The sequence below is a fragment of the Engraulis encrasicolus genome, chromosome 19, assembly GCF_034702125.1.
Source record: "Engraulis encrasicolus isolate BLACKSEA-1 chromosome 19, IST_EnEncr_1.0, whole genome shotgun sequence".
Classification (NCBI taxonomy): domain Eukaryota; kingdom Metazoa; phylum Chordata; class Actinopteri; order Clupeiformes; family Engraulidae; genus Engraulis; species Engraulis encrasicolus.
This window is the reverse complement of record NC_085875.1, coordinates 45,269,770-45,282,269: the sequence shown is the minus strand read 5'-3', so window position 1 is coordinate 45,282,269 and position 12,500 is coordinate 45,269,770. Positions and strand designations below refer to the sequence as shown.

At 45.9% G+C, this 12,500-nt stretch overlaps 1 protein-coding gene across 1 annotated transcript in view; it reads left to right on the top strand.

Moving 5' to 3' along the window:
• The window catches only part of gabrb1 (gamma-aminobutyric acid type A receptor subunit beta1), a 94,521-nt gene that overhangs the window by 62,556 nt on the left and 19,465 nt on the right, over positions 1–12,500 (top strand). The window contains exon 5 of the mRNA XM_063224244.1: positions 11,660–11,742. Within this exon, the coding sequence (XP_063080314.1) occupies positions 11,660–11,742 (83 nt within the window). The remainder of the gene's footprint in view (positions 1–11,659; positions 11,743–12,500) is intronic.

Genomic DNA, 12,500 nt, shown 5'->3' with positions numbered 1-12,500 from the left:
AAACATTAGAAATGTTAATTGGCTATGAGAGTGTGCTTTAGTGGAGACATCATTATTGTTATTATTTTAATTATTATTATTATCATTTTGTAGTTATCAATGTCCAATCAGAACTGAGTGCAAACTTCCCGCTTCCTGCAATCACGTCAGATCAAACAACCTCCAGACCATGAATACGAAATGAATTGGTAGTATTATGGGATGGTCAGGGCCAGGCTAGGAACACATGGGCCTTGGAGCTAAAGGTAAAACCATCCACAGTCACGCTACCTAAAGGCCATTGGTGTTAAAATGGCCCTGCTGGGGATGGATATGTAACCCTAGTTTCCTGGCTGGGTGTCTGCTCCTGGGGACGGATGCAGAGGCGAGAGAGAAAGAGAGAAAAACAGACAGAGAGAGAGAGAGAGAGAGAGAGAGAGAGAGAGAGAGAGAGAGAGAGAGAGAGAGAGAGAGAGAGAGAGCAGGCCACCCCTGTTGACTCTGGCTGACTGCCTCCTGGGCCACGGAGGTGCTGCCATGGTTTATATAGCCAGGGCTCGCTGCCTCCATAACTTATACTGCCAGAGCAGAGCAGAGCACCCCCCACACCACCCCCACCCCGACTGCACCGGGCTACAGCCTTCCCTCCATCCCTCCATCCCTCCATCCCTCTTTGTCTTTCTCTCTCTATCTCTCTGCCTCTGACTCCCTCTGTATTGTCTTTCCTTCTCTCTCTCTCTATCTCTCTCTCTCTCTCTCTCTCTCTCTCTCTCTCTCTCTCTCTCTCTCTCTCTCTCTCTTCTCTCTTTTAATCCCTCACTCTTTTTCTTTCTTTTCCTTTTCTCTCTTTCAATCTCTCTCTCTCTCTCTCTCTCTCTCTCTCTCTCTCTCTCTCTCTCTCTCTCTCTCTTTCTCTCTCTCTTTCTCTCTCTCATGCTCTCTTGCTCTGTGCCAGTGTGTCTCTGCCTGATTACACTCCCCTCTGGTTTCTTCTCCTTTTTCCTTTCCCACGCTTCCAGAGGCTGTCTGCCGCTACACCAAATCATAGCCCTAAAATGGCTGCTTGCTCCCTGTTCCAGAAAGTTCTTCAGCACACGGCCCTGGCCGGTGACTGCTCTCATCTCTCATCGCTTTCCTATTTGTGTCCTGTCGGAACTGAATGATCCCCACTAACTAAGTGGGGAAACTTGGATGCTGTTACGCTCACGCACACACACACACACACACACACACACACACACACACACACACACACACACACACACACACACACACACACACACACACACACACACACACACACACACACACACACACACACACACACACACACACACACACACACAAAGATAAAGAGAGACAGAGAGACAGAGAGAGACAGAGAAACACACACACGGACATGTACACACACAGGGCGATATTAAGATGGCCAAGGTATCCTAGGCCCCAGTTTGCTGTAGGCCCCCGCAGAGGGCGAATCCTGCCACGAAATTATATTGACAGCATCATAATTCTGCATAATTTCTAAGCCAGGAATGAGGGATAATAGTGTATGTCTGCCAACTGTGGAGAAGAGTATTAACAACATCTAAAACTTTACAGACGGCCAGACGGGGGCCCCCCTGTCAGGTGTGGCCCCCCAGGCTGCAGCCATATCTAGCCTGCGTGTTAATACGGTCCCACACACACACACACACACACACACACACACACACACACACACACACACACACACACACACACACACACACACACACACACACACACACACACACACACACACACACACACACACAAACCAATGCGCCGACATCAGAAATGTCTCTTGGTTGAAGGAGATGTCTATCATCTTCTCCATAGTGTGCCCCATGCTTGGCCAATCGGGCTCCTCCCTGCCAAAAGTGAAGACGTCTCCTGATCTCAGCTGGACTGGTCTGCTCCAGTCTGGTCTGGTCGGTCTGTCTGAGGCTCCAGGGGCTTGTTCCGACTGGACTCTGGCCCTGGCAGCAGCACAGACAGAATGGAGGCATTGAGGAGGCAGGCCAAGACCTCAGGGGCCAGTGAAGAGACAGTTTCCCAGAGGCCAATGGAGTGTCAGGCTAAGACCTAAAGGGTCAATGGAGTGTCAGGCTAAGACCTGAAGGGCCAATAGAAAGTCAGGCTAAGATCTAAAGGGCAGCAGCAGAGACAAGCTAAGACCTAAGGAGGCAATAGAGAAACAGTTGCATAGGGACTGATAGAGAGGCAGTTTCCAAGGGGCCAACTGAGAGACAGACAAAGACCTAATGCCAAAACCAAAGGGCAATGGAGTGTCAGGCTAAGACCTAAAGGGCCAATGGAAAGTCAGTTTCCTAGTGGAAAATGGAGTGTCAAAGTGACCACAGATGATGCAGTCTCCCAGAGGACCAGTGCAAAGACAAGGACCTAATGATGGTTATAGAGAGGCACTACTACTTCATTAGCAATGCCTCAGAGAACTCAAGGATCAAAGGACTCAAGGATCAAGTTTGGCAATAGACAGCACAGTTTCAAAACCTACTCTCGCCACAGTCTTACACAGTGCACCTTTAATCTCCTTGTGTAAAGAACACATACGTAGTCTTTCAAGCCCCAAGAAACAATCCAGTAGCTTACAACCAAATTCTTTGAATAATATGGCCTGGATGAATGAATATCTTCACTGCCAATGATGATGATACATACATGTAACGAGCAATGTTACTGCAGAACATGCCACCATCATGCACGTTATGACTGGTATTGGGCAATGAATACAGTCTATGAACAGAAATCACAATCATCTCTTCTGGAAATTAGAAGCCCAGTTGCCCAGCAACAACGCTCAGAGTGTTGCCCTGTGTATCACTGCAGAGGCGGTGTCCTGAGGGGCTGAAGCAGGGTCAGTCAGGGCCGGTGTTAGGCATACGGGCAGCAGACAAGGCACCAAATGTCTTCGGGGCGCGAGTAACGGCTAAAAGGTCCCACAGAATTACAACGTCAAGCATTAAACTTTACAAATGTACATTAACAATGATTATTCATGGGCACTGGGCATGGGCACAGTATAAATAAAAATATATACGTAGGTAATAGATCAGCTGTGCTTGATCAGATGTACTGCACAATGTTTACAATTGTCAATTTCTATGTGCTTGCCTAGGACACCAAATTAACTAGAACTGGCCCTGGGGTCAGTACTCTAAGTCTAATATTTTTCCAGATCCTCACAGAAAATGCCAAGGCCAAGGCCAGTAAATCTCTAAAAAATTTGAAAGAATTTCTGTCAAGCTAAAAAAAAAATGGGTCCAACAGACCCAAACACTTTGCATAAAAACGCTTTGCATAAAAAATAGGTGGCTTCTACAGTAGGGGGTGGATTCAGAGTCAGATGGCTAACGGGCCAACACAAAGTCAAAGGCCTGAGGGAGAGAGCTGAGAACAGGCCCAAGGGACCGTGCCATCCTGGGGGAGTTCACCACTGAGACTTGGGGTTGGCCATGACCATCTCCATCTCCACCATCATCACACATCAGATATGTGACCACTTGGGAGTATTTTTCCCTATCTTTAAACACATTGCTAGTTGGACAATTAAATAGGGCTCATAAACAGATTTTGTCAGACGTTAAGGTCAAGAAATGGTGTGTGTGTGTGTGTGTGGGGGGGTGTTTGTAAGTGAGTGTTTGTATGAGGGAGAGAGAAAGAGCGTGCATATGTGTGTGTGTGTGTGTGTAAACCACCCACCCCACAAACTGATTGGACGGAGCACAGAGCCATATAAAGGATGCTGGCCTGCTCTCAGGTTAGCTGCCACCCCCACTGCCAGCAGAAGCTGCCTAGCGCTCCAAAAGATATCCGGAGTTACTGTCCACATAAAGAACTGAACTCTCTATGGGAGGGTGCAATACAATAGAATAGAATAGAATAGAATAGAATAGAATAGAATAGAATAGAATAGAATAGAACGGAGTAAAACTGAATAGAACAGAATCACTGACCTGAATAAATTATTATATATAACAGAATAGAATAGAGTAGAAGAGCACAAAGTAGAATTGAGATCTATGATGAGATTAACAGTTTCTCACTTTTCAGTGCAGACATGTTTGTACTGTAGGCCATTTACAAAATATAATAAAATAAATACTACGTAGTGCCAAGAAATATGCAGAATATAAGAAACTATTAGAAGGAAAAAGCTAACCAGTACAGCAATGAGACATAGCAATATGTAGTATTCCTACATAGGCCGATGAAGAAGTGGCTAGTGTCATAGTTTGCCATCCCAGAGGAAATGTAATGCCAGGGAAGGACTCAAGGACTCTGATGGAGACGTTTTGTTGAAACGTTAGTCTAATGCACTGGAAATTAATAAGAAATAACTAACTACACATCCCTGTGGCACCAGATTTCTTTCCTTTTTACTAATGTCTAGTCCTACGCTGGTTGCACTGGATTGTCACTGGATTCCCTAGTGTAGTAATGTAATGTAATGTAGGTACAGTACATGTGAAGGCAGTTGTCTGGGTTACCAAAGAGCACCGACCAACTGTGTTTTTCTGGTACTGATGCAACGATTTAGCAAGCAAGACGCGCGGCCGGGGATGATGATGACACAAAGCCGGATGACATAATGGTGGTGCATCCAAGAAAACACATGAAGCGAAATATATATAAAAGTCCAGCAGCTCGTGGATGCAGATTGTGGCCAGATTTCCATGACATTTTGGGGACTCGGCGGGGGTGGGGTGGTGGTGTGGGAGTGGGGGTGGTGTTCACACAGAGCCATCTGAGACTGTGTGCTTCGCTCCTTCGCTCCGCTCCTCTCCGGCTCCTAACAGGGCGCAGCAGATGGACGTCGCAGAGACAATAAGGACATCCAGGCCATCTGCAGCCCTCCGAGGGAACCTCAGCGAACGTGACTCAGGTGTGAGATGCGCCAGCGAGCCGGAGCCAGAGCTGTCTTCGCCATAAGGGCCAAAAATCAACAGCAGAGAGAAGAGCACAGCACACTCCACGATGCAGTGTTTACCGTAGCAGAGCGCAGGAGAGCACGGGGCAGTGCAGCATAGCACAGCATAGCACACCACAGCCCGATGTAGCACAGCTAATACAGCATACTGTAACACAGCTCAATGCTCAATGTAGCATCAAAGATCACAGAGAAGCAACACTTAGTGCAGCAGTGATACAGCAAAGAATAGGAGCAGCACAACTCTGCACAGCAACTCGGCACAGCACAGGAAAATTCAAAGATGGTGCAGAAAAACCTGATCTGGATTTTTAATATTCTATTCTCTATAGAAGTGAGTCTGTTCTCGACTGTGACTGTGGTTGCTTGAGGCAAACTGGATGAAGAATGACATAATGGTTCGTCCACAAAAACATTCGGAAGTCAGGCAGCGCTCCCAGGTGCCATGTTTTCTTTTTATTCTTTTCGCTTTTCTCAGATTTCAGGATTTTTTATAGCTATTCTCCGATTTCAAGATTTTTACGGATACTCAGGTTTCAGCCTTTACCTATTCTCATATTTCAGGATTTTTTTTATTATTCTCATATTTCTGGTGTTAGCTTTTTTATGCATCAGAACACACTGAGCTTATTGGACTTTTTGTGTCTGCTGGACAGTTTTGTGCCCGCTGGACTTAGTTTGTGGAGGAGCACTCAATTCTATATTGATGTATGACGTTCATTATGTCCAACTATTATAGTAAAGGTTTTATTATACAGACATGTGTAAGTTTTATCTTTTACCTGGCATGTTTCGACAGAAGCTATACCATTGAAACAGGAAAAAGACAAAATGTTTATATATCTGAAGCATAAGAAAAAACAAGTTCAACTCCAGATAGTTTAAAGAAAAGTCTTCAGTGTGAACATCTGAATCCGTAGCATTTGTTAAGAGAAGACGCCAAGATGCCGAAAATGACCGAGGCCAAAATATCTTGTCAACAAATGTGCCTGCTGCATGGATCGCCTCGAGTGATCTGGCGGGAGCAGATGCGATGAAGTTTTTGTGAGAGCCCGCACACCTCGAAGGTTTCTTTTTCAGCAGGGGCAGCTTTTCAGGGTACTGCAGTCTTCAGTTCACACAAGGAAGAGCGCGACACTGCTTCTTCACAGTTCACCACTTTTTTCTTTTTTCTTTGGTGCTGACGTTTCGGCACTTAAGCCTTCAGCAGAGTAACCATACCACAAGTGAAAAGACTTCTTAAATAAACAAGTGCATCATGGTACACCCAATAGGAAGTCCCTCCCAATAATTACAACATGAATGTGAATACTATTTACATATACTGTACACATAAGAAAGGATAGGAAGTAAGACACAGCATCAGGGTCCATACATTACATGACTTAAAAATGCATCATTGTAGTCAGTCCACATGAGTAAAGTCATAACATCACATTTAAACACACTTCATTTAATCCACTTTTAAAACTTTTCAAAGTAAAGATCCAGTATGCCTCTCGTTGTAAAAAAAAGCCAATACGTTTTTTTTTTTACTTGTTCAATTCTAAACACTTTAAGACTGTTAATATTGTGTTTAAGTTCGTTGGGATGCCAGCGACAGTGAAAGTCCCATTTTTGTCATTCCAACACAGCCACACTACAACACACTACAGTACAGCAGCACACAGAATTAAATTGCCCTTGTGCCTCACCCGGGTGCAAGGGGGGCAGGGGGCAGCCCAACAGGCAGTGGCACCCTCCTCTAGCGGTGTCAGAGGGGAGGGAGAGCAGAGAGGAGCTGCAGGGTGCATCTGTCTCCTGTCCCCTCTTTAGCTGCCAGTACAGGCCAGGCAGGCAGGCAGGCAGGCAGGCAGACAGACAGGCAGGCAGGCAGGCAGGCAGGCAGGGCGCTTTACATATCTGGGGGATACTGACCCCTAATCTAGACTCCCAAGGTAGCGCACTCACTCTCTCATTCGGCCGTTTTCATCCCCTGTTTCTGTCCCTCTGTTTCAGTTCCTCGCATCGCAGGCACTCATGCACACACGCACACACGCACACAAGTGTGGACGGACGCGTGTACACACACACTCACACTCACTCACTCTTATTCACTGACCTCTACCTTTCCTCCTCTATCTTCCTCTTGCTCTTCCTCTCTCTCTGTCTCTCTCTCTCATTCTCACTCTCTCTCTCTCTCTCTCTCTCACACACACACACACACACACACGTTGATTCGGCCCTTTATAGCTCGCTCCCTCTATCACTTGTCCCCTCTCTATCTCTGTATTTCTCTGTCTCTCACACACTCTTACTCAGTGCTCTTTTTCACTCTCCCTCACTTATCACCATGTCTCTCTCTCTGCCTCTCTCTCTCTCTCTCTCTCTCTCTCTCTCTCTCTCTCTCTCTCTCTCTCTCTCTCTCTCTCTCTCTCGATTTCTCCTGCACTTGCACTTGCTCTCGCTGCGCGCTGCGTGTGTGTCCGTGTTGGCCTGCTTTGTTCGGCCAGGCTTTTTGGCAGCCGATTTGACGTGTCATTCTCCTGAGAGCGTTGGCATCCCTGCCTCCATATTTCCATATGAAAGCTGTTTGTGTGACCGTGTGTGTGTGTGTGACTGAGTGATTTTTTGTGTGATGAAATATTAATTGTATAGTGCAGTGGTAATGCAGCGTATAGGGCCTGAAAATAAAACTTCATCCTGCTGTGTTTTACAATATGCATCTGTACATTCTGTGACTGCACTGTGTGTGTGCGCGTGTGTGTGCAAACTCATGCACACATCTGTACACATATCTGTGCGTGTGCGTGTGCGTGTGCGTGCGCGTGGGCTCATGTGTTTGTGGTACTGCGTAGTGAGTGACTGAACTAGTTTTCATTTTCATGGAACTATTCTAAGTGGAACAGAAAGACACAAACTCATCTTTCATCTGAAAAACAAGTCCTGGAGGGCAACACACACACACACACACACACACACACACACACACACACACACACACACACACACACACACACACACACACACACACACACACACACACACACACACACACACACACATCCAGCCTATTTTACAGTCATGCACACACACACACACGCACACACACACACTAAGACTACTTCATGTGCACATAAGTTCTTGTTGGCACATCTGGACGTAAAGCCTCCGTGATGCATTGCATATTGTAGTGCCTATGAGTGTTGAAGAAAAGGCAAAGGTGTGAGCTTGCATGTTTATCGTGTCTTGGAGCACTGTAGGAGTTTGTCTGTGTGTGTGTGTGTCTGTGTCTGTGTCTGTGTCCGTGTGTGTGTGTCTGTGTGTGTGTGTGTGTGTGTGTGTGTGTGTGTGTGTGTGTGTGTCTGTGTCTGTGTCTGTGTGTGTGTGTCTGTGTGTGTTTCTGTGTGCATGTTTTGCATGTTGTTTAGGGCTGTGTGTGTGATAGAGAGAGTTTGCATGTTTATATTCTCAGGCTATTTGTCGCATCTTGCACTGAACACCTGCATTAAATATTCAAGGAGAGGGTGAGAGCTCTCTATGCATCATCTCTCTCTCTCTCTCTCTCTCTCTCTCTCTCTCTCTCTCTCTCTCTCTCTCTCTCTCTCTCTCTCTCTCTCTCTCTCTCTCTCTCTTTCCGCTCCCCTACCTTTTGTTTTCCATAGATATAATGTATGAATATAATGTCCATGAATAAAATGTATGACTGTATATTCAATGTACACTGTATGTATATTCAGTGTCAATAATATGAGGGTGCATAGAATAGAAAAAATGATAATGCGTAAATATTGTCCATACGTGTGTGTGTGTGTGTGTGTGTGTGTGTGTGTGTGTGTGTGTGTGTGTGTGTGTGTGTGTGTGTGTGTGTGTGTTTTTGTGTACGTGTGTGTGTGTTTTTGTGTACGTGTGTGTGTGTGTGTGAGAGAGAGAGAGAGAGAGAGAGAGAGAGAGAGAGAGAGAGAGAGAGAGAGAGAGAGAGAGAGAGAGTTTGAATCTATTGACTATGATATGTGTCCATGCTTGTGATGACATACATACAGTACATGCTGTGTTTTGTGCGATGAGATATGATGTGATGAGTTGCAAATCCTTTCGAGTATCTACCTGTCACTGAATTGACAGCAACTGCTATACATTTAAAGGGAATGAAAACTTTGCCTATGTCTGTGTCTCCCTTTGTTAGTGTTCTGTTTGACAGTGTCTCATATGGTGCAATTCTGCATTTCGGGCACTATGTTTCAGTACGTGGGGTACTCATGCGGAAGATTCAGCGCACTGAAAGTACCCGTACGCTGCACTGATAACGGTCAAAAATGCAGTGCGTGACCAATGGACACTGTGCGCACTTAAAGGCCGCTATGTTACTTCCATAACAGAGGAAACGTGACTTTCGGTTCTGCTCTTCATGTCAAGCCAAATATTGTATGTGATATAGTTCAAATTTGGGGCAAAGGAAATGTACAGTAAATACAAGCACGAGAAGCTGTAATATAGACAGTAACCAACCGCTATTTGGCGAGCTAATGCTATGCTAGTCTGTCACTTCCAGTAAGGACACAACGTTAGAGACATCGCAAGACAGAACAAACATATTGGACACAAGTGGACACATACCAACATTAAGACTAATATTATTGCTACAATAAGAGTGCAGTAGTATCTCAGAGTGGAGATACTGTTTTAATCCCAAAGGACTTTGAGGGTGTGTGTACTGTAGGTATAGGCATCTTTTTGTATGTGTACTTGTATTTTTGTGATTGTCTATTAGGTGTGTGTGTGTGTGTGTGTGTGTGTGTGTGTGTGTGTGTGTGTGTGTGTGTGTGTGTGTGTGTGTGTGTGTGTGTGTGTGTGTGTGAGTGTGTGTGTGTGTGTGTGTGTGTGTGTGTGTGTGTGTGTGTGTGTGTGTGTGTGTGTGTGTGTGTGTGTGTGTGTGTGTGTGTGTGTGTGTGAAAATGAGAAGGGGTGAAAGAGTCATTGGGAGGAGAGAGTAAACTCATAACTCAGTCTGAAAATTGGACACCGAGGAGACCTTCGTGGCAGTGCCACTGGGCAGAATACTGTGTGTGTGTGGGTGTGGGTGTGGGTGTGGGTGTGGGTGTTGTGTGTGTGCATATGCGTGTGTATGTAGGCCTATGTATTTTTTGTATGTGTGTGTGTGTACATGCATGCATGTTTATTTGAATGTGGGTTTACATACGGTATATTAGTGTTTAAGTATGCAAGTAGGCATCTATGGTGTTGGTGCAGTATGTCCCCATCATACTGTTTCCATGCATATACTAGATGTCTGTACATGCATGTCTGTGTGCATGTATGGTACGTGTGCGTTTCCAACTCCATCTTAATTAAGCTAGCTGGTAATTAAGATCCTGCATGAAGCATTGCAGAGAGAAGAGCAGCCATGACTTTGGCTGTGGCGAGGCAATTACAGTGGCGAGAAAGAGGGAGAGAGAGAGAGAGAGAGAGAGAGAGAGAGAGAGAGAGAGAGAGAGAGAGAGAGAGAGAGATTTGGAAGAAAGTGAGAGTGGGGATTTAGGGATTGAATAGAGCAGGATAGCAAAGAGGAGGAGAGGAGAACTATGAACTGCGACTTTTTTTTCTTTCTTCCCTCCTCTCTCTCGTTCTCGCTCCTCTCTCTCTCTCTCTCTCTCTCTCTCTCTCTCTCTCTCTCTCTCTCTCTCTAAGTCCTTCCTCCACCCATAAAGCCCTGCCTCCAACCTCCTCCGTCCTTCTCCATCCTTCTATAGAAGCAAAAGAAGATTGGTTCCAGATTCTCAGGCTTTGACAGTGAATGTGTGTGTGTGTGTGTTTGTGTGTGTTTGTGTGTGTGTGTGTGTGTGTGTGTGTGTGTGTGTGTGTGTGTGTGTGTGTGTGTGTGTGTGTGTGTGTGTGTGTGTGTGTGTGTGTGTGTGTGTGTGTGTGTGTGTGTTTGCGTGCGTGTGCGTGCGCATGTGTGTGTGTGTGCGCGCGCATGTGTGTGCTTGTGTGCGCGCGTGTATGTGAGAGAAGGAAAGAGAGACAGAGAGAGAGAGAGAGAGAGACAGAGAGAGAGAGAGAGAGAAAGAGAGAGAAAGAGAGAGAAAGAGAGAGAGAGAGCTTCTCTGCATGGTGCTGATGATCAGTCCTGGGTCAACTGTCACATGATCTGGAAATATCTTGGGATGGGCCGTGTATAACTCAGTGTAGTCAGTGTGGTTTGTGTGTGTGTGTGTGTTTGTGTGTGTGTGTGTGTGTGTGTGTGTGTGTGTGTGTGTGTGTGTGTGTGTGTGTGTGTGTGTGTGTGTGTGTGTGTGTGTGTGTGTGTGTGTGTGTGTGTGTGTGTGCGTGTGCATACCTGTGTGTGTGTGTGTGAGAGAGAGAATGTATGTGTAAGTTTGTTAGTGTGTGCGTGTGCATGTGTCTCACCAATGTCAGCTATCCTGTGTGCATTTGAAGCCAATAGCCATTTGATCAGTGGCCTTCGCGATAAGCGGCGCCTATTTCAACCCCGATCACCGCTCCTGTGATCTATCAGACGAGCGGGGTAATTGTTAATCAATCGATGGGTAATTAAATTGTACTAGTGCTAATTTGTTGTGTTATTAGCTAAGTGCTGGCTAATGCTCTGTCGATTGGTTACTGCTTGTGTCGATTGGGAGCGCACCGAAGATGAATGTGATTACCGCATGATGGGGCGTTTGCTGACGGGAATCTACCTCTCTCTGTTTCCTTCATTCCCTCTAACAGGATCACCACCACGGCCGCCTGTATGATGGATCTGCGCAGATATCCACTGGACGAACAGAACTGCACCCTGGAGATCGAGAGCTGTAAGTTAGCCTTGCGTCCGTCGCACTTTGATGACATCACAGCCAGGGTAAATAAACAGTGGCTTGATGCTGCAGTAGGCTGTGCACATTCCTTGTGATGGCAAATAATAACGTGATTGAATTATTTCCAGTCCAGAGCTGTCAAAAATGCTATTGTTCAATACAAGGTGCCTCAGCGAGCTTGCAAAGGTGTAAATATCAACGATGTCTATCAACTGTGCCTATTGCGATCCACAACTCCTGACAGCAAGTTTGAGAAGGGTTTCGTGATGTACAGTATGTATCTTCATTCATACATGAACACAAAGGTGAGTCTTGTCATTTTTTTGTACTCTTTCCTGGTTGTATGCCTTTGACAGCTCACTGAGGCAAATTGTATCAAATAAAAAAAAATTGGTATGGTATGTGCTTTTTTTGCCTTTATTGTGGATAGACCAGTGATGATCATAACAGGAAGACAGCAAGCAAAGACTGTATGTGTGGTTCGGGGTGGGAAATGACCCAGGCGGGACTCGATCCTGGGTCCCCATGGGCATGTAAGCCCAATCATGGCACTACGCATTAGTGTCATGTGCCACCTCAAGCCCCCCGCCCCCTCCGCCTCCAATAGTGTATTGAATCAGGACCAGAAATTACTCAAGTGTTTTATTTGGCATTGCAGCACATGTGCATGGAGCTTCTAAGCTGATATGGTGGGAAGGTACTGTACATCGCGGCGGTGTCATGTGACACGTGGCGAATGAGATGTGATTGCATTA